Below are 21,824 nucleotides of genomic sequence, written 5' to 3'. Positions count from 1 at the left end.
TGCTGGCATTAAAGGTGTGTGTTCCATGCCTGGCTAGGAGCTTTTAATTTAAATATTATGTTGAGCTCTGTCTTGATCCATAACATGGGACTCTTTGAGGGTGAGAACCTGAGTCTGCCTTTGATGCCAAGAGACCCTAGTGCTGAGAACTCTGGGAATCATTGAGGTAAGTGGGGAAACGAGGTGTTAGGGTCCTCCAGGCTTAGACTAAGGGCTATATGTAGGATATTTCCCAGATTTACTGAGGAATCATTTGGATTCTAGAAGTGCTGTCCTTTCCTGAGAAAAGACAGAACAGAAGCAGGGAGTGAGCTTTTGAGGGCTAGATTGTTGTCTCCCCAAACTCACCACTCTTATACAAGAGTCTAAGGCCAGGATTAAAACGCATGGGACTAAGGCTCTGTGTTGTTTTAGCTCTGTGGCTCTTGGCCCAAGATTCTAGCAGGAATACCAGGCATGTTAGATGTGTTGATGACCTCTCTCAGCATCTCAAAGGCCTGCAGGATTTAGTCCTTTCTTTTCTGGCAGCTCTGCGTGTGGTTCGGGTTGCCTCATGCTTATCAGTAGCTGATTCATCTGACCTTCATTCATATCTTGTCTTAAGTAATTCTTCCATCCATTCATTCATTTAGTAAGCATTTGCCCCTGTCCTCTCTATCCCAGGCCTGGCACGGGCTCTGGGGACAGTAAAGCAAGGCACAGTCCTTGCCCTCAGCAGCCTCCGGGCTGGTACGGGAGGAAAGAGGTGGGTAAAGGGGTTGAGTTTATTTTTTTGGTACTGAGGCATGTGCTAGGCAGGTGTTCCATCACTGAGCTATTTAGGAGTCAATCGATTCTTACAATAGATACAGTTCTTCAGTTGGTTTGTTCTGGATTTTTGTTGTTGTTTTTGAGGCAGGGTCTCATGGCAGCCCAGGCTGGCCTAGAACCCACCCTGTAGTACAGGCTGACCTTGAACACACTGCCATCCACCTACGTCAGCCTCCCAAGTGCTGGGAGTAAAGGTATATGCCACCACACCTGGCATTCTTTTTTTTAAAAAACTGAAACCTAGTTCATTTTCTAAGGAAAACTATTTAAACAATACCCACACTGAAATGGAATCTTTCTCAAATTCTGCCTTTCTCCCTAGAGACTGAAGTTGACCAGTTTCCTAAGGATCTTTCTAGACAAGTCACATATATATATATATATATATATATATATATATATATATATATATATATATTTCACACACACTGAAGAGAATGTGGCCCCTAGCCCCTAATTCCCTCCCTGGTCTCGTACGGGCCCTCATTCACTTACTGATGATAGCTTTGAGCAGTATCCCTTCCCAGAACCCCTCTTCGGTGGTTGCCTACTGATGAACGTTTGAATTGCTTCTGACATGTTAGTATGATGTACCTGCAGCAGTGAGGATCCCAGTAAGTAGAATTGCTGTGGTCTTGGCATTCAAGGACAGGAGACAAAGAGGACTCCTTGGGTGTGAAATTGAGGAAAGAACCCCCTACAATTCTAGGGGGAAAGGTGATAGAAAGAGCCGCCAGCCGGGCCCTGCCCACCTTCCTGCCTCATGCTGCTGTATACTTCCTGCAGCCCTGGCCTCCCACGACTACATCTTGAAGATCGTGCCCACAGTGTTCGAGGACAAGAGTGGCAAGCAGCAGTATTCTTACCAGTACACGGTGGCCAACAAGGTACGTGGGTGGTGGCTGGTGAGAACATGTGTAAACCATGCCCTCTGCTGGTGGGGAGCGGAGGTGGTCAGTGACTACGTCCCCATTCCGTTTCTGTGCAAAGGAAATTTCAGGCCTGGGGACTGGAAAGTGGGCAGGGCATCACATAACCCTACCAGACTTATTCTCTAGGTAAAGATGAAAAAATATATATCCAGTTCTTGCCATCGTAGCAGCTTTGCCATCCAGGGGAGAAAATCTAACAGGGTGGGCTGGAGCCATGGCTTGGTGGTTAAGGCTCTTGCCTGCAAAGCCTAACGACCTGGGTTTGATGCCCCAGTGCCCACATAAAGCCAGATGCTCAAAGTGGTGCATGTATCTGGAGTTTGTTTGCAACAGCTAGAGGCCTGGAGTGCCCGTTTCCCCTCCACACCCTGATTACAAACAAATTAATTTTAAAAATATATCAAGGTGTCAAGGTGTGATCTGCTCGCAGGGGACCACCCCCAGAGGCCCAGGTCTGTCATTTTCTGGTCCTGGTCCTTCCAACCCCCTTCTGCTCAGCACAGGACAGATGTTCCAAATCTTGGGACATAGTCCCTTCATCCAAAATCACAAGGCTGACAAATCACAGCAGGATGACTGTGGACTATTATTGCTGGCCTTTGGGTGACAGGTATGTTCCAGGACCTGGACAGTGAAAGCCATTGAGAAGTGAGCAAGTCTCATGGGAAGCAGAGGCGGGCAGTCAAGAGTGAAAGAACTGGGGTGATGAGCAGTTGGTGACGTCAGGGCTCTGGAGAGGTTAATGGCACATAAAGGCTTGGAGCCTGTAAGTGGAAATGCCTCTCCTGGCCCCTGATGAAAGGGTTGTTTTTTTTTTTTTTATGTTTATTACCAGGGCTCACCTTTTTCTGCTTTTCCAGTGTTTCCCAAACCCTTTGTAAGAGGGCTACCATTTAGCTAAACAAATGAACCATACTCAGAGATACAGGAGGAGACCCTTCATGCATGGAGCACTTAACACGGACCACACACGCCCAGCTCCCTGCCTCCATCATCATTCCCTGTCACTGTGACAGCTCTGATACTAGAGCTGTTATGATTCCCATTCTACAGATTTGGTCATCGAGGCATTGAGAGGTACTCACATGGCTGTTACAGTGGCTGATTGGAGATTAGAGCCAGGTTCCCCTTGGGCTCAGGAGCCTGGCCTCCTGATCACCTCGCCTATTCCATCTGAAAAAGGTGCTGTCCATTCTGCCCGTTGGAAGATGCCCTCTTCATGACATCAGATCCCTCAGCTCTGATCTGCCCTCGAAAGACATTTCCACATAGCCCTTTAAGGGGCATCCTGTATCTTTCATGCAGCCTTACCGAAGTGTCTGTCTTAGTCTATTTTCTATTCTTGTATCAAATCCTAAGACCAGGTAATACATAAAGAATAGAAGTTGACTTACCTAACAGGTGGCGAGTAGGAAGTCCAAGATCCTGGGCCCGCATCTGCTCAGCCTGTGGTGTGCCTTCTCACTGCATCCTCACAGCGACGGAGGGACAGACCAGCATGCTAGCTTAGGTCTCTCTTCCTTTTCTTATAAAAGTACCACCATTGGCACCCTCCTATCGCAACCTGATTGAACCTAATTACCTTCCAAGGGCCCATCTCCAAATATAAACTTAGGAATTCATCCCCCAGAACTACAAAATAAAGCAGAGAAATTTAGAACTGAAAGCCGAGTGTGGTGGCACCCACCTTTCATCAGCACTCGGGAGGCAGAGGTAGGAGGATCGCTGAGAGTTCAAGGCCACCCTGAGACTACAATAGTGAATTCCAGGTCAGCCTGGGCTAGGGTGAGACCCTACCTCGAAAAACAAACCAACAAAAAGAGAGGAGAGAGAGAAGAAATTTAGAACTGAGTTGAATGTGGTGGCACATGCCTTTAAATCCCAGCACTTGGGAGTTAAATTCCAGCACTTGGGAGGCTGATGGAGGAGGATCATTATGAGCCCAAGGCGAGCCTGGATTACAGAGCAAACTGCAGGTCGGTATGGACTAGACAGAGTGAGACCCTGCCTCAAAATAGTAATAGTGATTTAGAGCTTGGGAATGCAGCTAAGTGGTCTAGTGTTTGCCTAGTATGACCAAGACCCTGGAGTTCAATCTCTAGCACCTGCAACAAATAAGCATGACTTTGGCAGGCACATTCAAACCGTGGCAGTATTCCCTTGTAGCCGTCAAGTGCTGACCCCAGCTCAGCAATGGGAGAAGGTAGCTAGGTAAGAAGCAGGAAGTGTGTGGCTCTGGATTGTACTCCTAGTGCCCACCATAGTGCCATCCCCCCTGGCTCAGGCACTCTCTCTCTGCCTTGCTGGCCGCACATCTGAGATGGCAATGGCACTCACTTCATAAGATGGCTGTCTAACGAAGCCATGTTTTCAAAACCCGCCCAGCCTGTACACCATGCTTGCTTAATTGATGCCTGGGACTGCTATTTTTCACTCGCTTTCTTACCCCTCAGTTCTGGGCTGTGACCCAGTCAGTCACTCTGCCCCCCTCAGCAATTCATAGGGAAAGCTCTAGGCTCCTTCCACAAAGCTTTGGAGAGGGCCTAGCAGCCAGCTTGCTCGGCACTGTGGGTGACTTTGTCCCCAGCCTGTCCCCATAGCGAGAAGCAGTTGCCCAGTAATAAGGAGGTTAGGGCTCTGGGGGGTCCCAACAGCTTCTACCTCAGCGTCGTCAATCCCCTCTTGTTGTAAATAAGTGAGAGTAGCTCAGAGCTTTTCGGTACCCTGAAGTGTCCAAACTGGGGAGATTCTGTGAGTCATCCCCCAGCTCTCTAAGGGGACACTAAGGCCCTAGGGGATGGGGAAGAACTGTTCTTAAGGACACACTGTCATTTCAGCCCTTCATTGGCCTTTTAGCCCTTACGTGATTCTTCTCAGACACTGGTGGCAGACAGACACGTGGGCCTCCCAGTTCTCTGTCGGTTCTCCTTTGTAAACATTAGCTCACACCCATCTGCCCTCTGACTTCATCACACTCACACAACCCCTGCTTATCCACCACGAGGTGCTCGGAATGTCCCCTCCTCAGTGAACCTTCCAGATTCCCCCTGGGGAGAACTGGCTGTTCATTCAGTGTCCCCTCAGCACTCTGAGTCCCTTATTAGGGACACATAATGTCACGGTATCAGGAACAGCGGTAGTGAGCCTCCCGCCTCCTCCAGTCTGCCAGGCTACCACCCATCGAAGGAAGAGCTTCCTCACCCCAGGAGCCCCAAAAGCCCGCATGGTGGAGATGCACAGCAGGATAACCGAATGGATTTTGAGTGACCCCTAGAATCAAGGGGGGAAACTAGGCTCAGACTGAGCCCCAACCACTCCTTCCTTCTCCCGGCTGGGGAGATGGCTCGGCAGCTGAAGTTGCTTACTTGCCAATTCGTGGGCTTCGAGTCTGGTGCCTTTTCCAGGTTACATGGTGCATTTCTCACAGCTGAAGGGATCAGAAAGGGGCCCAACTTTGATGGCCCTTATGGCAATCTGGAGCCTCGGGAGAAAGGGGTGTCAGAGAGAGGAGCAGCCAGGGGAGGGGACATCCCTTTCTTTGGGTTACCCAGAGAACCTCTGCCACCCAGCCGCCACCCACCCTGAGGCCTGGTTTGTGTTTCAAGTCTCACACCCCTGGCTCTTCCTCTCCTCCAGGAATACGTAGCCTACAGCCACACGGGCCGCATCATCCCTGCCATCTGGTTCCGCTATGACCTCAGCCCCATCACGGTCAAGTACACAGAGAGACGGCAGCCGCTCTACAGGTTCATCACCACGGTGAGTTGCCCAGGGCACAGGGCCAGCCTGGCACCTGCGCCCTTCCCCCTGCGGCCTTCACCCGTTCCCGCTGAAACCGGATGGGACCTACTCAGCTCCAACTGAACACTGGAGGCTGCTGCTCCAAGGATGTGGAAACACCTCGGTTTTTCACCTAAGTAGTGTTTTTCCCCAGAGAAATATGCCACCAAGTCCAGTTCATTCTTAAGCACATCTCCTTGTGGCCCCAGGAGATGTTGATGACTGTCTCCAGCGTCTTACTTGTGTGCAAATTATTCTTAGTAGGATATATCCTACTTTATTTATGGTGAGGATTCAACTCAAAAAAATTTCCTCATCTTACTTTGAGATATAGCTGCTGCTAGTGTCTGGCTCTTTCTTTCTTTCCTTCCTGCTTGTCTTTCCTTCTTTCTTTGGTTTTTCCAGGTAGGGTCTCACTCTAGTTCAGGCTGACCTGGAATTCACTATGGAGTCTCAGGATGGCCTCGAACTCTCGGCAGTCCTCCTACCTCTGCCTCCCGAGTGCTGGGATTAAAGGCATGTACTACCACGTCCAGCACTATAATTTTTTAAAAATATTTATTTATTCATGAGAAACAGAAAGAGCGAGTGAGCCAGCAGTGAGAGAGAGAGAGAGAGAGAGAGAGAGAGAGAGGGAGGGAATGAGATGCATAGCCTCCTGCCACTGCAAATGAATTCCAGTCGTGTGCACCACTTTCTGCTCTGGCTTTACATGGATATTGGGGATTTGAACTTGAGCCTTCAGGCTCTGTAAGCAAGTGTCTTTAGCCATGCATCCATCTCTCCATCATGGCTCAGGCTTTTTGACTACAGTTTATAGACCTTGAACTCACGGTGATCCTCCTACCTCTGCCTCCCCAGTGCTGGGATGAAAAGCGTGTGCCTCCATACCTGGTAGAAGTATATTTGTCTCCAGCTTTGAACTTGCTCTCCTCTGTGCTGGCGTCATTCCCAACTAGAGTTAACCAGTAGAAGTTGCTCAGCAATCCTACTTAGTTATACTGCTATCATCTTTTTTTAATTTATTTGCAAGCAGAGAGAAAGTGAATATGGGCACACGAGGGCCTCTTGCCACTGCAGACAAATTCCAGACGCGTGCACCACTTTGTGCCTCTGGCTTTACATGGGTACTGGGGAATTGAACCCAGGCTATCAGGCTTTGCAAGCAAAGTGCTTTTAACCACTGAGCCATCTCTATTACCCTCTACTATCATTTTGCTAGAGCTTTCGTTGGCCCAGTTGAGGTCTTATGCTGTCCTTACGTCTTGGAGAATGTAGTCCTCTAATTGTCCAAGGCTACCATTTTGGTTGCTGTGGCAACCACAGGGTCAGCCCATGAGCTGGCCAGCTGTCCCTGGCAGGTGGCGTCATTGTGGAGCTTCCAATCCACTTGTTATGGGACAGCAGATGTGAGGATGATGCTGGCGCTCAGACACGCACGTGCTCACACACATACACCCTCACACATACACACCACTCCCCCCGCCCCACACATGCTCACAGAGCCCAAGGAGTGTGGGTGGGGCAAAGTGGAGACACCTGCCCTGGCTTCCCTTTCTCCTTTTAAAATCAGACACATGTGTGCGGAGCTCCGAGCTCTAAGTGGGTGTTCTCTACAAATAGCCCCTCACATGGGTTGTGGCTGAAGAGGGGCTTAGGCCAGGATGTCATCATATGGAGGCTGCACGGGGGAACAGCTGTGGGTGGGCTGGAGTGAGGGGCAGGGCCTCCGAGAAGCTTCTCCACATGCCCAGTACCTGGCTGATTCTGGACTGCCCCTCGGGGTCCAGCTGTCTGCAGAGGACTTGTTGGTCCACAGCCTGATCAGTTCCTCCCTGGAAGCCTTCGCCCCGGCTGCCCAAGGCTCCTCTCCCGGGGTCATCAGAGTGCTTTGCTTAGACCCACACTTCCTGCGCTAGCAGAAAATTCCTCCACCAAATAAACATTATATTTTACAGCACACACGCAGGCTCCCATGACCCGTGCATGCACATATCTGTCCCCTGCTGCTTGCTGAAGCTCTTTTGAGATTACCTTCAAGTGGGTTGTGGTGACAGATTGGATGACTTCAGTGAGGTATCAGATCTCTTTATCTGGTGGATTTTATTTTGAGGGAATACCCAGAAGTCATAAGGTGCCAAATTGGGCTGGTATGGCTGTAAAGGTTGTCACCCATCCAAAAGTACCAGGTGCTGAATCATGTAGCATTCTTTTTTTTTTTTTAATTTGCTATTTAACATATTTTTTTAAATTTTTATTTATTTATTTGAGAGCGTCAGACACAGAGAGAAAGACAGATAGAGGGAGGGAGAGAGAATGGGCGCGCCAGGGCTTCCAGCCTCTGCAAACGAACTCCAGATGCGTGCACCCCCTTGTGCATCTGGCTAACGTGGGACTTGGGGAACCGAGCCTCGAACCGGGGTCCTTAGGCTTCACAGGCGAGCGCTTAACCGCTAAGCCATCTCTCCAGCCCTCATGTAGCATTCTTTTTTTTTTATTAATTTTTTTTTGTTCTTTATTTATTTGAGAGTGACAGAGAGAGAAAGAGTGAGAGGGAGAGGGAGAGAATGGGCGCGCCAAGGCTTCCAGCCTCTGCAAACGAACTCCAGACGCGTGCGCCCCTTTGTGCATCTGGCTAACGTGGGACCTGGGGAACCGAGCCTCGAACCGGGGTCCTTAGGCTTCACAGGCAAGCGCTTAACCGCTAAGCCATCTCTCCAGCCCACATGTAGCATTCTTAAAGAGTTGCACAGTCGTGTAATGAGGAACCGTGGCTGGAGGGAGCCCTGCTCAACAGTGTTCCTCTCCCTCACCTGCCCCCATGCTTTCCTTACTGTTGCAGTCAGGGTCGCACGGCTGGCAGAAATCACCCAAGCAAGAGCAGCTTGTGGGGGAAAAGTGGGGGTGCTATTTTGACTTCCAGACCCGAGGGGACACTCCATGATGGCAGGGGAAAATGATGACGTGAGCAGAGGTTGGACGTCACCTCCTGGCCAACATCAGGTGGACAGCAGGAGAGTGTGTCAAACACTGGCATGAGGAAACTGGCTATAACACCCATAAGCCCGCCCCCCAATAATACACCGCCTCCAGCAGGCGTCAGTTCTCAAATCTCCATCAGCTGGGAACCTGGCATTTAGAATACCCAAGTTTATGGGGGACACCCAAATCAAACCACTATACTTACCAAGGAAATCGCCCTCCTGGCCTGGACATATGTGTTCACAAATGTGTAAAACTCAGTTGCTGAAGCGATGGCTCAACAGTTTAATGTGCTTCTTTGCAAAGACTGATGGCCTGGGTTTGATTCTCCAGTGCCCACGTTAAGCCAGATGCACAAAGTGGCACATGCATCTGCAATTCGTGTGCAGTGGCAGGAGGCTCTGGTGTGCCATACTCACTTTCTTTTTGTCTTTTTCTCTGTCTCCCTCACAAATAAAAAAAATTTTTTTTTGAGGTAGAGTCTCACTCTAGCCCAGGCTGACCTGGAATTCACTACGTAGTCTCAGACTGACCTCGAACTCATAGCAATCTTCCTACCTCAGCTTCTGAGTGCTGGGATTAAAGGCATGTGCCACCACACCTGGCTAAAAAAATTAATTAATAATAAATGAAGACAAAAGAAATAATGGTAAGAGGCTGGGGAGGTGGAGTGCTTGTCTAGGACATAGGAAACCCCAGATTTGAGCCCCAGCCTGACATAAACCAGGCATGGTGGTGCAGGCCTGTCATCTCAGTACTTTCAAAGTAGAGCCAGGAGCATCACAAGATCAAGGTCATCCTTGGCTACAATAGTGAGTTAGAGGGTAGCCTGGGCTACATAAGCCCTTTCTCAAAAACAAGAAAGTAGGACTTGGAAATGGCTTACACAGTCTGCCAGGCTGGGTTTAATGTCCCAGCCACACCCGGCTGCGACTGGGTTTTCTTTTATATTTTTATTTATTTATTTGACAGAGAATGAGTACACCAGGGCCTCTAGCCCCTGCAAACGAACCCCAAACACATATGCCACCTTGGGCATCTGGCTCATATAGGACCTGTGTAATCGAACCTGGGTCCTTTGGCTTTGCAGGTCCTTTGCCTTTAACTGCTAAGCCATCTCTCTAGCCCTTCAAGTGGGTTTTCTAAAGCAGGTTTTGTTGGGTAAAAGGGTTATTGAGACAGTAGACTCCATGATACAAATGTGGTTTTTAGAAAAAGCTCGGCAACTTCTGGCCAGACATGGTGGCGCAAACCTTTAATCCCAGCACTTGAGAACAGAGGTAAGGGGATCACTATGAGTTCGAGGCCATCCTGAGACTACAATGAATTCCAGGTCAGCCTGGGCTAGAGTGAGACCCTACCTCAAAAAAATAAAAATTGGGCTGGAGAGATGGCTTAGCGGTTAAGCCCTTGCCTGTGACTCCTAAAGACCCTGGTTCAAGGCTTGATTCCCCAGGACCCAAGTTAGCCAGAAGCACAAGAGGGCACACTCATTTGGAGTTCATTTGCAGTGGCTGGAGACCCTGGCATACCCATTTTCTCTGTCCCTTTCTCTCTCTATCTGCCTCTTTCTCTCTCTGTCAATCTCAAATAAATAAAAATAAACAAAAAAAATTAAAAATAAAAATTAAAGCTGGGTGTGGTAGCACTTGGGAGGCAGAGGTAGGAGGATTGCCATTAGTTCAAGGCCACCCTGAGACTCCATAGTGAATTCTAGGTTAGCCTGGGCTAGAGTGAGACCCTACCTCAAAAAACCCAAAAAGTAAATAAAAATAAAAATTAGTTAAAAAAATATGCAACTTCTAGCATCATAAACCATGCATGTGAGGATTCCTGATTTCAGGAGATTTGATCAGCCTCTGAAGAAAAGTTGTGAAAACAAGGGTCGTACCTCAGAAGTTCTCCATACGTGAGCAGAGGTGCCAGGGAGGCTTAGGTTAGCGGGGAGGCATGCTGGTCTGCCAGCGAAGGCAGCCTTCCAAGCTAGCATTTAGAAAGGCCCTCTCTTTTGGCTGTATGGCCTGGCAGAAACATTCGCTCTCTGAGCTACCTTCTCCTGTGGGCTGGGGCTCACCTCACACGTACAGGATTGAATGAGAAGGCAAAAGAAAGTGCTGCCCCAGGACCAGGACACAGTAGGTGATTAACCAAGAGAGCTTCCCGGTGGGTTAAGCGTGGGTCTTTTTCTGTTGAAGCCACTGTAAAAAATGGCATATCGCCAGACATGGTGGCTCTCACCTTTAATCCCAGCACTTGGGAAGCAGAGGTAGGACTGTCAGTGTGAGTTTGAAGCCAGCCTGTGATACCAGAGTGGGTTTCCAGGTCAGCCTGGGCTAAAGCGAGACCCTACCTAAAAAAAAAAAAATTGTCTTTAATGGCATAGAGGGGACCTCAGTCTCGCGCAGGCCCCTGAGCTGGGCACAAGGTATCCGGTAGACATGACATGCAAAGTGGATACCATCACCCTGCCCCTCCTCCATCTCCAGATTCTCCAGGTCCGATCGTCAGCTTCCCTTCCACAAAGGCCCCACTGTGCCTCTGCGACTTGGGTGTTCTCATCTGCGGCTCCAGCCTGTCTGCCACCAGCAGCATCTGATGCGAGCCCCATCCATTATTTATTTCCTCTGACTGTGCCTGGGCCACGGCCTTTTCCGCTGCTGACTGGGTGAGGAAGGAGGATGAGCAGTTCCTGGCATTTATGGTCCCTCAGGCTGCGGCCACATCAGTCTTCTGTGCCAAGGCACAGAGCTAATCTTCCATGCTCAGAGCCTGCCGTGGCGCTGTGGGCTTGCCTCTTCATGGCGGCCTGCAGGGCAGTAAATATGGTCCCGGGAACAGACGGGGCTTTGGGAAGGAGTTAATATTGGTTGGCAAACAAGAACTCTCTGATCTCTTGGGGCTAAGCTTGCTTGCAAAGCCTCCCAGCCTGACTTCAATTCCCCAGCCACCCACATAAAGCTGGACATGCATTCATTTGCAACGCTAAGAACCCAAGAATATGTGCAAATAAATTTTTAAAAAATCATCTCTCTAGCCGTGTACTTCCATAGCATAAGGAACTGAAAGCTGCAAATAAAATACAAAGAAAATTTACCTTTTAAGCCGGGCGTGGTGGCACATGCCTTTAATCCCAGCACTCAGGAGGCAGAGGTAGGAGGATCGCCGTGAGTGTGAGGCCACCCTAAGACTACATAGTAATTCCAGGTCAGCCTGGACCAGAGTGAGACCCTACCTCAAAAAAAAAAAAATTACCTTTTAAATTTAGGCTGGGGTGTAGCTCTCAGAAAACTTGCTTGGCATGTGGGAGGCCCAAGACTTAAGTTTGCAGCAGCAAGAAGCTCTGGTGTGCCCATACTTTCTTTCTTCCTTCCTTCCCCCCCCCCCTCTCTCTCTTTCTCTCTCTCACGCACACACACATACACACAAATAAATAATATTAACCTTAACATCTACTTTAACCATTACGTTCCCAAAGCAAAGACAAAACACAAAACTGCCACTTTCCCAGGTCCCTTCCCTAAGTACGTAACAAGTTTCTTCTTCTTTGATTATCAGTATCGTGGCTGCCATCTGCTTTATCTCCATTCTTACTGGTTTATGTTGCTCTTGAGCCCCTCTCTGCAGGTCAAGGTGATGCTCAGCGACCATGTTCCCTTTTGCCAATGCCCTATCCACAGACTGTTCCCCGCCATCATTCCTCTAACCTCATCCTCCCTGGTGTGATCGTCACCGCCCCCTCCCCCAGCCCATGTTGCCTAAGACATCATCATTGACGAAGACTGTATTCCCGGTGCCCTGTGTGCAGCTGGACTCCAAGGGCCGTTTTGCACCATGTGCCACTGTGGCTTCGCTTCTCCCCATTTCAGACAATAGGGTCCTGACTTCAGGACAGGGGATGGTCATGACTGACAGTTTCCCCTCTGAGTCCCAGGGAGGTGTGATGCCTGGTGCTGGTGGATGTTATGTCCGTCCATATATCAACTGCAGGAGACTCCACAACCTCCAGCCCCGGGGGCCACCTCTCCTCATTCCAGTTTCTGTGTAGGATATGAACGAAATCCTGCGGTTTCTTCTTTTATTTAATATTTTATTTGCTTATTTGCAAGCGATGGGACACAGAGAGAGAATGGGTACACCGGACCCTCTAGCTGCTGCTAATGAACTCCAGATGCATGTGCCACCTTGTGCATCTGGCTCTATGCGGATACTCGGGGAATCAAGCCACTTAACCACGGAGCCATCTCTGCAGCCCTCCTGCAGTCCCTTCTTATTCCCGAGTCTGCTTTTAATGGTTTCAGTTACCCACAGTCAACTACCGTCCAAAAATACTGCAAGGACATCTTCAGAAACAAATGGTTCAGGAGTTAGGGAGAGGGCTCATGCGGTAGCCCTTGATGTCCAAGTGTGAGGACCTGAGTTCTGATCCCCAGCCCACCTGTAATCCCACCATGTGGGCGGGGGCAGAATGCGGGGAACCCCTGGGCCAGCTGGCCACCTAGATGAGCCATAGCAATAAGCTCTGGGCTCAAGTGACAGACTCTGCCTCAGCAAGGAGGAGAGCCATCAAGGAAGACACCGGACATCAGCATCTGGCTTATGTACGCACACCCATGAACACACGCACGCATATGGACACACATACGAACATTCATGCTCATACCACAAAGCATACAAAGAAAAAATAATTCACTTTTAAATAACTTACCTCAGTTTGTTAGTTAACAATTTCATTTTTATTTATTTATTTATTTATTTTTGGTTTTTTGAGGCAGAGGCTCACTCTAGTCCAGGCTGACCTGGAATTCACTGTGTCTCAGGCTGGCCTCGAACTCACAGCGATCCTCCTACCTCTGCCTCCTGAGTGCTGGGATTAAAGGCATGCGCCACCACGCGCAGGTTCCTATTTTATTATTATTAGTCTCTTACTGTACCTAGTTTATAAGTTAAACATTATAGGTATTGTGTATAAGAAAAAGAAACAGCATGCCTCAAGTTTGAAATGATCTGATCTTGGGCACTTTTGGGTTGCCTGTAACTGAGTGGCATCGATACATAGGAGTCGAGGGTCCCCCTTAGCTTTAAAGCCAACAGAAACTCATCCTGTGACTGGGCCCCTTGCTTAGCTTCCAAGCTCCAAGTCCTCAGTTTCCTCTTAGGTGGTATCTTGTGTGCCCCTATGCGTTGGTTGTTTCCCTCTGCCCCTACCCAGCCCAGGGGAAGAACGCTTCAGACGGGTGCCAGGTGCATGTGAGTCATAGGCATTCAGGCTCTAAGTTATGTGTGGATGAATACAGATGTGTGTGAGGTGGGAGGGGTTATATTTTATTTTTTGCTCCATTGCACTTAAGTCACATTTTCCTATCTTCCTATCCAACCTCTAAAAGCATTTTGTGGTATAAAATCTCTCCTCATCTGATCCACTGTACAGAAATAAACCAACTCCCCTGCCGTCATCTTCCCTGAAAAGTGGCCCTGCGTCATGCGGAGGCTGGCGGGGAGAGGCCTGGCCCGCTTAAAAACACTTCATCATAATCCCCCCAGCGTCCCCAATCCTCTTTGGTCCCTAGGGGACTGCTCCAGTTTCTTGGGTTGTTATTACTGGAATGCCAGCTGCTCATCGTACAAGCCATCCACACAGACCTGCTCTGTCTGGCTTGGACCTTGCAAACCTCTGCTTAGCTCATCTTATGAAAATACCATTAAAAAAAAAAAAAGTCAGTTTGCTGTGCCCTGCCCTCCTGCCTTCACTGCGTCACCTGGCTGTCCACCACTTGGCACTGGTTGATCTGTTAAGGTTCCACCATCACAGCAGAATCTTACAAAGGCTGTATGTCAGTAGGTGGACATCCACAGACGGAGTAGCCAATATTTAAAAAAAAAAAAAAAAAGTGTAGGGGGCTGGAAAGATGGCTCAGCGGTTAAGGTGCTTGCCTGCAAGGCCAAAGGACCACCAGAGTTAAAACCCCAATACACATGTAAAGCCAGATGCACAAGGTGGCACATGTGTCTGGAGTTCATTTACAGTGGCTAGAGGCACTGGCTGCCCATTCTCTCTCTCAATCTCTCTCTCTCTTTCTTCCTCTTCCCTGTTCTCGTCTGCCTCTTTCTCTCACTCTCTCATTCATAAATGTGTAAAACATAACAGTTTGATAGTTTAGGTGCTGCTCAAGTTACGTCAGAGTTAATTCCATGTTTCATTCATAAGTTAAACATATCACAAAGAAGGGCTGATGAGATGGTTCAGTGGCTAAAAGTAAGTGATTGCAAAGCTTGATGATCCTGTTCCGATTCCCCAGTACACATATAAAGCCAGATGCACAAAGTGGCACATGTGTCTGGAGTTCATTTGCAGTGGCAAGAAGCCCTGGCAGTCTGTCTGTCTCTCTCTTTCTTTCTCTCTCCTCCCTCCCTCCCTCTCTCTCACTGCAAATAAATAAATAAAATATTACATATATGTAATATGTATATGTGATATATGAATGATACAACTAACCTGCCCATCATCACCTGGCCTCCTTTAAATATGCCTAAAACACTTACAGCTGAGCAAAATCACCTAACACAAGGTCTGTTTGGCAGTGAAGTGTAAGAATATATCACGCCATTTCTTGAATGTACCAAATGTGGAAAATGGAATGGTGGTACGAACACATGTTTGCATCATAATAAAGTTAAACCTTCCTAAGTCAAATCATCATAAGTCAAGGACTGTGTGTGAATTGGGGAGAGAGGCACAGCCGTTAAAGGCTCTTGCTTACAAAACCTGCTAGCCTAAGTTCAGTTCCCTAGTACCCACAAAAAGCCAAATGCACAAAGTCGCACATGTGTCTGGAATTGAGTTTGCAGAACTAGGAAGTCCTAACATGCCTATCTGTGCGCTCATTCTCTCCCTCCCTCTCTCTCTCTTTCTCAAATAAGTTAATAAAACTTTTTTTAAAAAAAGGACTGAGGGCTGGAGAGATGGCTTAGTGGTTAAGCGCTTGCCTGTGAAGCCTAAGGACCCCGGTTCGAGGCTCGGTTCCCCAGGTCCCACGTTAGCCACATGCACAAGGGGGCGCACGCGTCTGGAGTTCGTTTGCAGGGGCTGGAAGCCCTGGCGCGCCCATTCTCTCTCTCTCTCTCCCTCTACCTGTCTTTCTCTCTGTGTCTGTCGCTCTCAAATAAATAAATTTAAAATAAAAAATAAATTAAAAAAGGACTGAGCCAGGTGTGGTGGCACATGCCTTTAATTCCAACACTTGGAAGGCAGAGGTAGGAGGATTCCTGTGAGTTTGAGGCCACCCTGTGACTACATAGTCAATCAGGTCAGTCTGGACCAGAGTGAGACCCTACCTTTAAAAAAAAAAAAAAAAGGACTGTATGTGATTCAATTAGGTGGGGTGTGTCTAAGAAACTAGAAGGGGTCATGCTAGGAGCACAGACATAACTAGGTATAGTGGCACACGCCTGTCATCCTAACATTTGCGAGATGGAGGCAGAGAGATCAGCAGTTTAAGGCCATCCTCCACTCCATGTCAAGTTTGATGCCAGCCTGGACTACATAAGAGCCTGTCTGTAAAAAAAAAAAAAAAAAAAAAAAAAAAAAAGAAGAAGAAGAAAAGGCAGTCTCGGACACTTTTTTAAATTTACTATTTATATATTTACTTTTGGTGGGTGTACAGATGAGTGTGTCACTTCCCAGGAACAGAATCCATTTCTTTTTAGACAGTCTCTCTTCTAGCTGGCCAAGTAGGCTACCTGGCTGGCCAGCATGCCCCTGGAATCTACCTGCCTCCACCTCCCCAGTTCTAGAATTACAGATGCACATGCCACCGTGGCCAGCTTTTTTGTGTGGGCTCTGAGGATTAAACTCAGGTCGAGACACATCTGGCTTACATGGGTCCCGGGAAATTGAACCTAGGTCCCTAGGCTTCCAAGGCGAGCTCCTTAACTGCTGAGCCATCTCTCCAGCCCCGTGTCCTTTGCATTGTAAACATTTTACCCACTGAGCTATCTCCCCAGCCTTCTCCAACATGCATTTGTTTATCTCACTTTAACCCAGGCTGACTGAAAATTCACTCTGTAGCCCAGGCTGGCCACAAACTCATGACAATACTCCTATTTTAGCTTCCCAAGTGCTGGAATTACAGGCATGAACCACCATATGTAGCCTCCAACATTTATATTGAACCCTAGTTTGGCCATTTGTTGGCATTGGACAGTTGATTCAGAATCTCTGCGCTTAAGCCGGGCGTGGTGGTGCATGCCTTTAATCCCAGCACTTGGGAGGCACAGGTAGGAGGATCGCCAGGAATTCAAGGCCAGCCTGAGAATACAGACTACAGAATTTGTGAGCGTAAGTTTCCTTAGCTCTATGATAAATATAAGAATAAATAGAGGGCTGAGAGTTGGCTTAGCGGTTGAGCATTTGCCTGTGAAGCCTAAGGACCCCGGTTCGAGGCTTGATTCCCCAGGACCCACGTTAGCCAGATGCACAAGGGGGCGCACGTTCGTTTGCAGTGGCTGGAGGCCCTGGTATGCCCATTCTCTCTTCCTCCCTCTCCCTCCCTCCCTCCCTCCCTCCCTCCCTCCCTCTCTCCCTCTCTCTCTCTCTCTCTCTGCCTCTTTCTCTCTCTCTCTCTGCCTCTTTCTCTCTCAGTCTGTTGCTCTCAAATAAAAATAAACAAAACAATTTAAAAAAAAACAGAATAAATAGAACAAGCTAATGGAAAGAAAGGATTCAGTAGAGGGGGGAGGAGGGAGGGCAGACAGAAGGGGGGTATGTTCATACTTTATTGTGTATATGTGTGGAGGTTGTCAATAAAAAGTTAAAAATAAATCAATATTAAGAATAGTATCAACATGCTAATGTTGATCTGAGGGTTCTTTGAGGTAATAGCCCAGGTGGGTACTGGGTAAGATTGTCTGCTCTGTTGGGGTTGCATAAAAGTGCAAAGGATAGAAAGGCCACTTTCTCCCTCTCCTCTGCTTGCTCCTCCTTCCCCTCCTCCTCCTCCTTTTCCTCTTACAGCTATTCTCAGCCAGCGTGATTTGGACTTGCAGGGGACATTGGTTAATGTTTAGTGACAGGCTGGTTGTCACAACCAGAGGGAGAGTCTAATTCTGGCATCTCATGGCACCCTCCAATGCACAGGACAGCCTCTTATGAGGAAGACTGCTAGAAACCTTGTCCTGATGGAGGCTTCGTCAGCCCCGCAGGCCTCTGTACCCCCTTACTGTTCTCCCTGGCCGTCGTCTTGTGGTTGTGGGTGTGACTGTTTGCTTCCTACCCAGCCACAGATACAGTGCAGCTGCTGAGAGAGGACGCTCTGTTTCCGGGTCTCTGCCATCCAGGCCGTTGCTGCTGGGTCAGCCCATGGCAGAGCTCAGTTGCAGACGGACACCGGGGATCTTTTGGATTCAGGTTCAAATCCCGGGTGGCCCGGTTACATATGGCCATGGGTCAGGGACATCACTTTGCAGCGTTCCTTCCATCCATTCCTCTGAAAATGGAATCATAAATAGTGGAAAAAACTGTGAGAGCAGAAGCCGATGCCTCAGGCTCCAAGGAAAAAACATATCTGAGTTCACGTTGGAACCCTGTTACTGATTGAACGTGAGCCGGGTCTAATCCGAGTCATCTCTATCACAGCTGCCAGGGCCAGTACAGCAGAGTCTGAGCGCTGCTCTCACTGCTAGCCTTGGGAACTTCCTCCAGGGAGATGCAGTAGACACTGAGCGGACTCAAAGCAGAGAATCAGTGGCTGCTGAGAGCTCAGCAGTGAAGGAGACTTATAACACACCCTCCAAGGCTGAGAGAATTTTGCAGAAGAGGGGGCAGAAAACAATGTAAGAGCCACGGAGTGGGAGTATGTACTCTAAGCCATTGTCCCCCCACACAGAGACTGACTGGTGTATTCATGACCCCCAGTAATTACTGATACCCCCCCCCCCGAGAAGGGCCTTGAGTGGAATGGGTCAGGGGAGAGAAAACACAAGAGTATAACCTGATGGGAATAGGACCAATTTGTAACATGCTCATACAATAAAGTTCTCAACTTTAAAAAGTGCTGGTAAACCAGGCGTGGTGGTGCATGCCTTTAATCCCAACACTTGGGAGGCAGAGGTAGGAGGATCGCCATGAGTTTGAGGCCACCCTGAGACTACATAGTGAATTCCAGGTCAGCCTGGGCTAGAGTGAGACCCTACCTCGAAAAACCAAAAAAAAAAAAAAAAAAAAGTACAGGGAGTGTCTAGCCTGGTGTGGTGGCACATGCCTTTAATCCCAGCACTGAGGAGGCAGAAGTAGGAGGATCTCTGTGAGTTTGAGGTCTGTCTGGAACTAAGCATGAATTCTAGGTCAGCCTGAACTAGAGTGAGACCCTGCCTTGACAATAAGAAAAAATAATCAAAAAACAGGAGTCTGGGCTGGAGAGATGGCTTGGCGGTTAGGTGCTTGCCTGTGAAGCCTAGGGACCCCGGTTCGAGGCTCGGTTCCCCAGGTCCCACGTTAGCCAGATGCACAGGGGGGCGCATGCGTCTGGAGTTCGTTTGCAGAGGCTGGAAGCCCTGGCGCGCCCATTCTCTCTCTCTCCCTCTATCTGTCTTTCTCTCTGTGTATCGCTCTCAAATAAATAAATTAAAAAAAAAAAAACAGGAGTCTAATGAAGACTAATGATGAGAACCCTGAGTGGGTCCTCATTCTGATTTCGAATGGAAGTTAAAGGAGCTGGTGTTACTGATCACTGGTTTTTCTCATTATTCAGTCCATATCCAACAAGTGGTTTCCTTTGAGCCCTGGGTACATTCTGGACTCTGTTGGTGACCAGATGGCAAGCACACTGAGTATCGTGTCTGCACATGCTGGAGGGGGCGAGTCTGATGTTTCACGTCTGACACACACCTACCCCTCTCCCTGCCTCCTCTAGATCTGTGCCATCATTGGTGGGACCTTCACCGTCGCCGGCATCCTGGACTCCTGCATCTTCACAGCCTCCGAGGCCTGGAAGAAGATCCAACTGGGCAAGATGCATTGACATCCCACCTGACCCAGTGGTCCAGTGCCCGGGGACACTGCTAGCCCTGCCTCCAGCACCCTGTCTCCTTCTGCCCTCTTTCTGGTCCGGTGTGCAAGGGTGTGTGAGGGGTGGCTCAAGATTTCACAGCTACCTCTTTCCCCACGTTTGGTTTTTGATAAATTACACCGCCTGAAGTTGTGCTGTTCCTTTTCCTGCAGAGTCAAGACCAGGGTCAGGCAAAAAGGATGTTGGGGCCCCCTCCTGGGAAGCTGCTGTCCCTTTTCTCTTAGGGGAAAAAAAAAGCCCAGGGACCAGTTCCCAGCCAGGCTTTGACAATCTCCCACCCCGACTGTTTGGACACACTACCTGCTTGTTTTCCTCCCAGGTACTTAGCCTGGCCTTTCAGCCTTGGGATCAGGCTCCCCAAAGATCATTGCTGCCTGGTGCTCTTAGCCCAGGATGGTAATTTCCAGTCGAGCCCCTGGTTTGGGCACTATAGCTGAAACTCAATTCTACCCCGTCCTTCTTGAGCCTAGAGCCCAAACTTCTTATCTTTTGTCGCTGCTCCTGCCTTGGTCTAACAAGAAACAGACGTGGCGTTGCTTGGTAGCGACTCGGATCCGCCCACCAGTCGTGACGCAGGTCCCCGGTGCCCCTTCCTCTGTTGTCCTTGTTCCTCTGAATCCCGCACCAATGTGCCTCGGCCACTGGGCTGTGTGGCAACAGCATCTCTTGGTGAAGGGGTTGGTCCCCACTGCCAAGTCCCCCTCCCCCACCGTGGCTACACTCTGCAGTGGCCAGGGGTGGGACTGTGTGACTGAGAAGTCAACCTTGTAGGACCACATCGACACAATCCGTGCACTTACGTTCAGGTGGCAAGCAGCCTTCCTTGCAACACCACCATGCCTTGGCCTCTCTCAGACAGCCACCATGGGTCCCAGGGCCTTAGCTGGGGGAAGCAAAGGGGGCCGACACTTCTCCTCTTTGGGTGCAGGCTCTTGGAGGGGGACTTGTGTGCCAAGAATTTCCAGCCTCTGCAGCCCAGCTGGGGGCTTGCCCTGCCATTGAGTTCCTCTATTGACTTGAGTGCATACCGAGTCATTCCCAGCCCCCCTGGGGGCTCCTCCAATGTCTCCCACTTGCTCCTAAGGCGGGTCCTTTCCCACTTCCTCCATTCCCTTTTCATCCTGAGAGAGAGAGCCATGATCCAGGCATGAATTCCACCCAGGGAATTTTAGCTATGCCCTTGTGTCCCAGGGACAGGGCCACTTGCCTGTGTCCAATTTATATCAAGACTGTTTGCATACTTTTGTATTGAGGGGGACTTTCAGGAGAGGGATTGTTTTTCTTAATGATCTCAATGGATAGATAGATAGCTCAAGTCCCTGTCATTTGGGAGCTCTGAGTTCCAGTTAGCAAAGCTTCCCCTTTCGCCTATGCGTTGAATGATGTTGTGTACGTAAACTGCCTCTGGTTATTTCTGATAATCTGTAGCCACTTGGGTGGATTTTTTTTTAAAACATTCTGTTCCCCAGTTACAGCTTGGCGAGTGAATATGGGCACTTGTGGAGGGCGGGGCAGGGAGGGACAGGGCATATGTGGCGTGCACATGAGTTGTAATTCCACTTTGATGCATTTTAAAAAAAATACTCTGAGGACACTGGAGATGTCAGTTTCCCATGGAAGAGACACCTCTGACCTGATATTCTTGTAAACAAAATATTGAGGGAAAAATATGTTTTTAGTTCTTTCCCCACGCATTGGGTTCAAATAGATTATTAAAAGTCTGATTTTTGGAAGTTTTTTCTGTGCTTCTTTCTGCTGTTTGTGGCTGCATAGCCTGGAGGTTAGAACCACAGTGAGAATGAAATGTAATTTTCGAGGACAGAAGTTGAAAGTATTGAAAAAAAAAATCCATTGAGAACTAAGAACCATGTAGGCTACTTAGCTGTTAGCTCTGACCTTCAAGAAATTTCAGTTTGTTTTGTCTTGGCAAGATCACGTCTATACAGAGCTGGGACAGGCTTTAGAAAAGGGGCTTTTTTGTTACCACGTTTAATCATTGGCACCTTAACTCCAAGTATTGATTACTGGGATGAGAGAATCCTGTTTTGTCATCAAAGATCCACAGTTGAGGCAACTCCACCATGTACACTGACAGTCCAGACACTTGTAAGACCCTCGTTGTGTTGAAGATTTTTACCAAAAACAAAAGAATCTTTATTGTCTCTCCCATTTGTACTTAGGCACTGGCCTTTACTTTGTTGGGGTTACCATCTCAGGGCCAGGACAAAACACCCAAGCAGAAGCAGTTTTATTTCAG

The 21,824-nt window shown here is 48.7% G+C and overlaps 1 protein-coding gene across 1 annotated transcript in view; it reads left to right on the top strand.

The window, feature by feature from the left end:
• Positions 1 to 21,300, top strand: part of Ergic1 (endoplasmic reticulum-golgi intermediate compartment 1) — a 115,911-nt gene extending 94,611 nt beyond the window's left edge. Inside the window, exons 8-10 of the mRNA XM_004665019.3 lie at positions 1,597 to 1,697; positions 5,379 to 5,501; positions 19,412 to 21,300. Coding sequence (XP_004665076.1) covers positions 1,597 to 1,697; positions 5,379 to 5,501; positions 19,412 to 19,519 — 332 coding nt within the window. The 3' untranslated portion in view covers positions 19,520 to 21,300. The remainder of the gene's footprint in view (positions 1 to 1,596; positions 1,698 to 5,378; positions 5,502 to 19,411) is intronic.
• The last annotated feature ends 524 nt before the right edge of the window (positions 21,301 to 21,824 follow it).

This window comes from Jaculus jaculus, chromosome 6 (assembly GCF_020740685.1).
Source record: "Jaculus jaculus isolate mJacJac1 chromosome 6, mJacJac1.mat.Y.cur, whole genome shotgun sequence".
NCBI classification, from domain to species: domain Eukaryota; kingdom Metazoa; phylum Chordata; class Mammalia; order Rodentia; family Dipodidae; genus Jaculus; species Jaculus jaculus.
The sequence above is the reverse complement of the archived record's forward strand: the minus strand, read 5'-3'. Positions and strand labels throughout refer to the sequence as shown.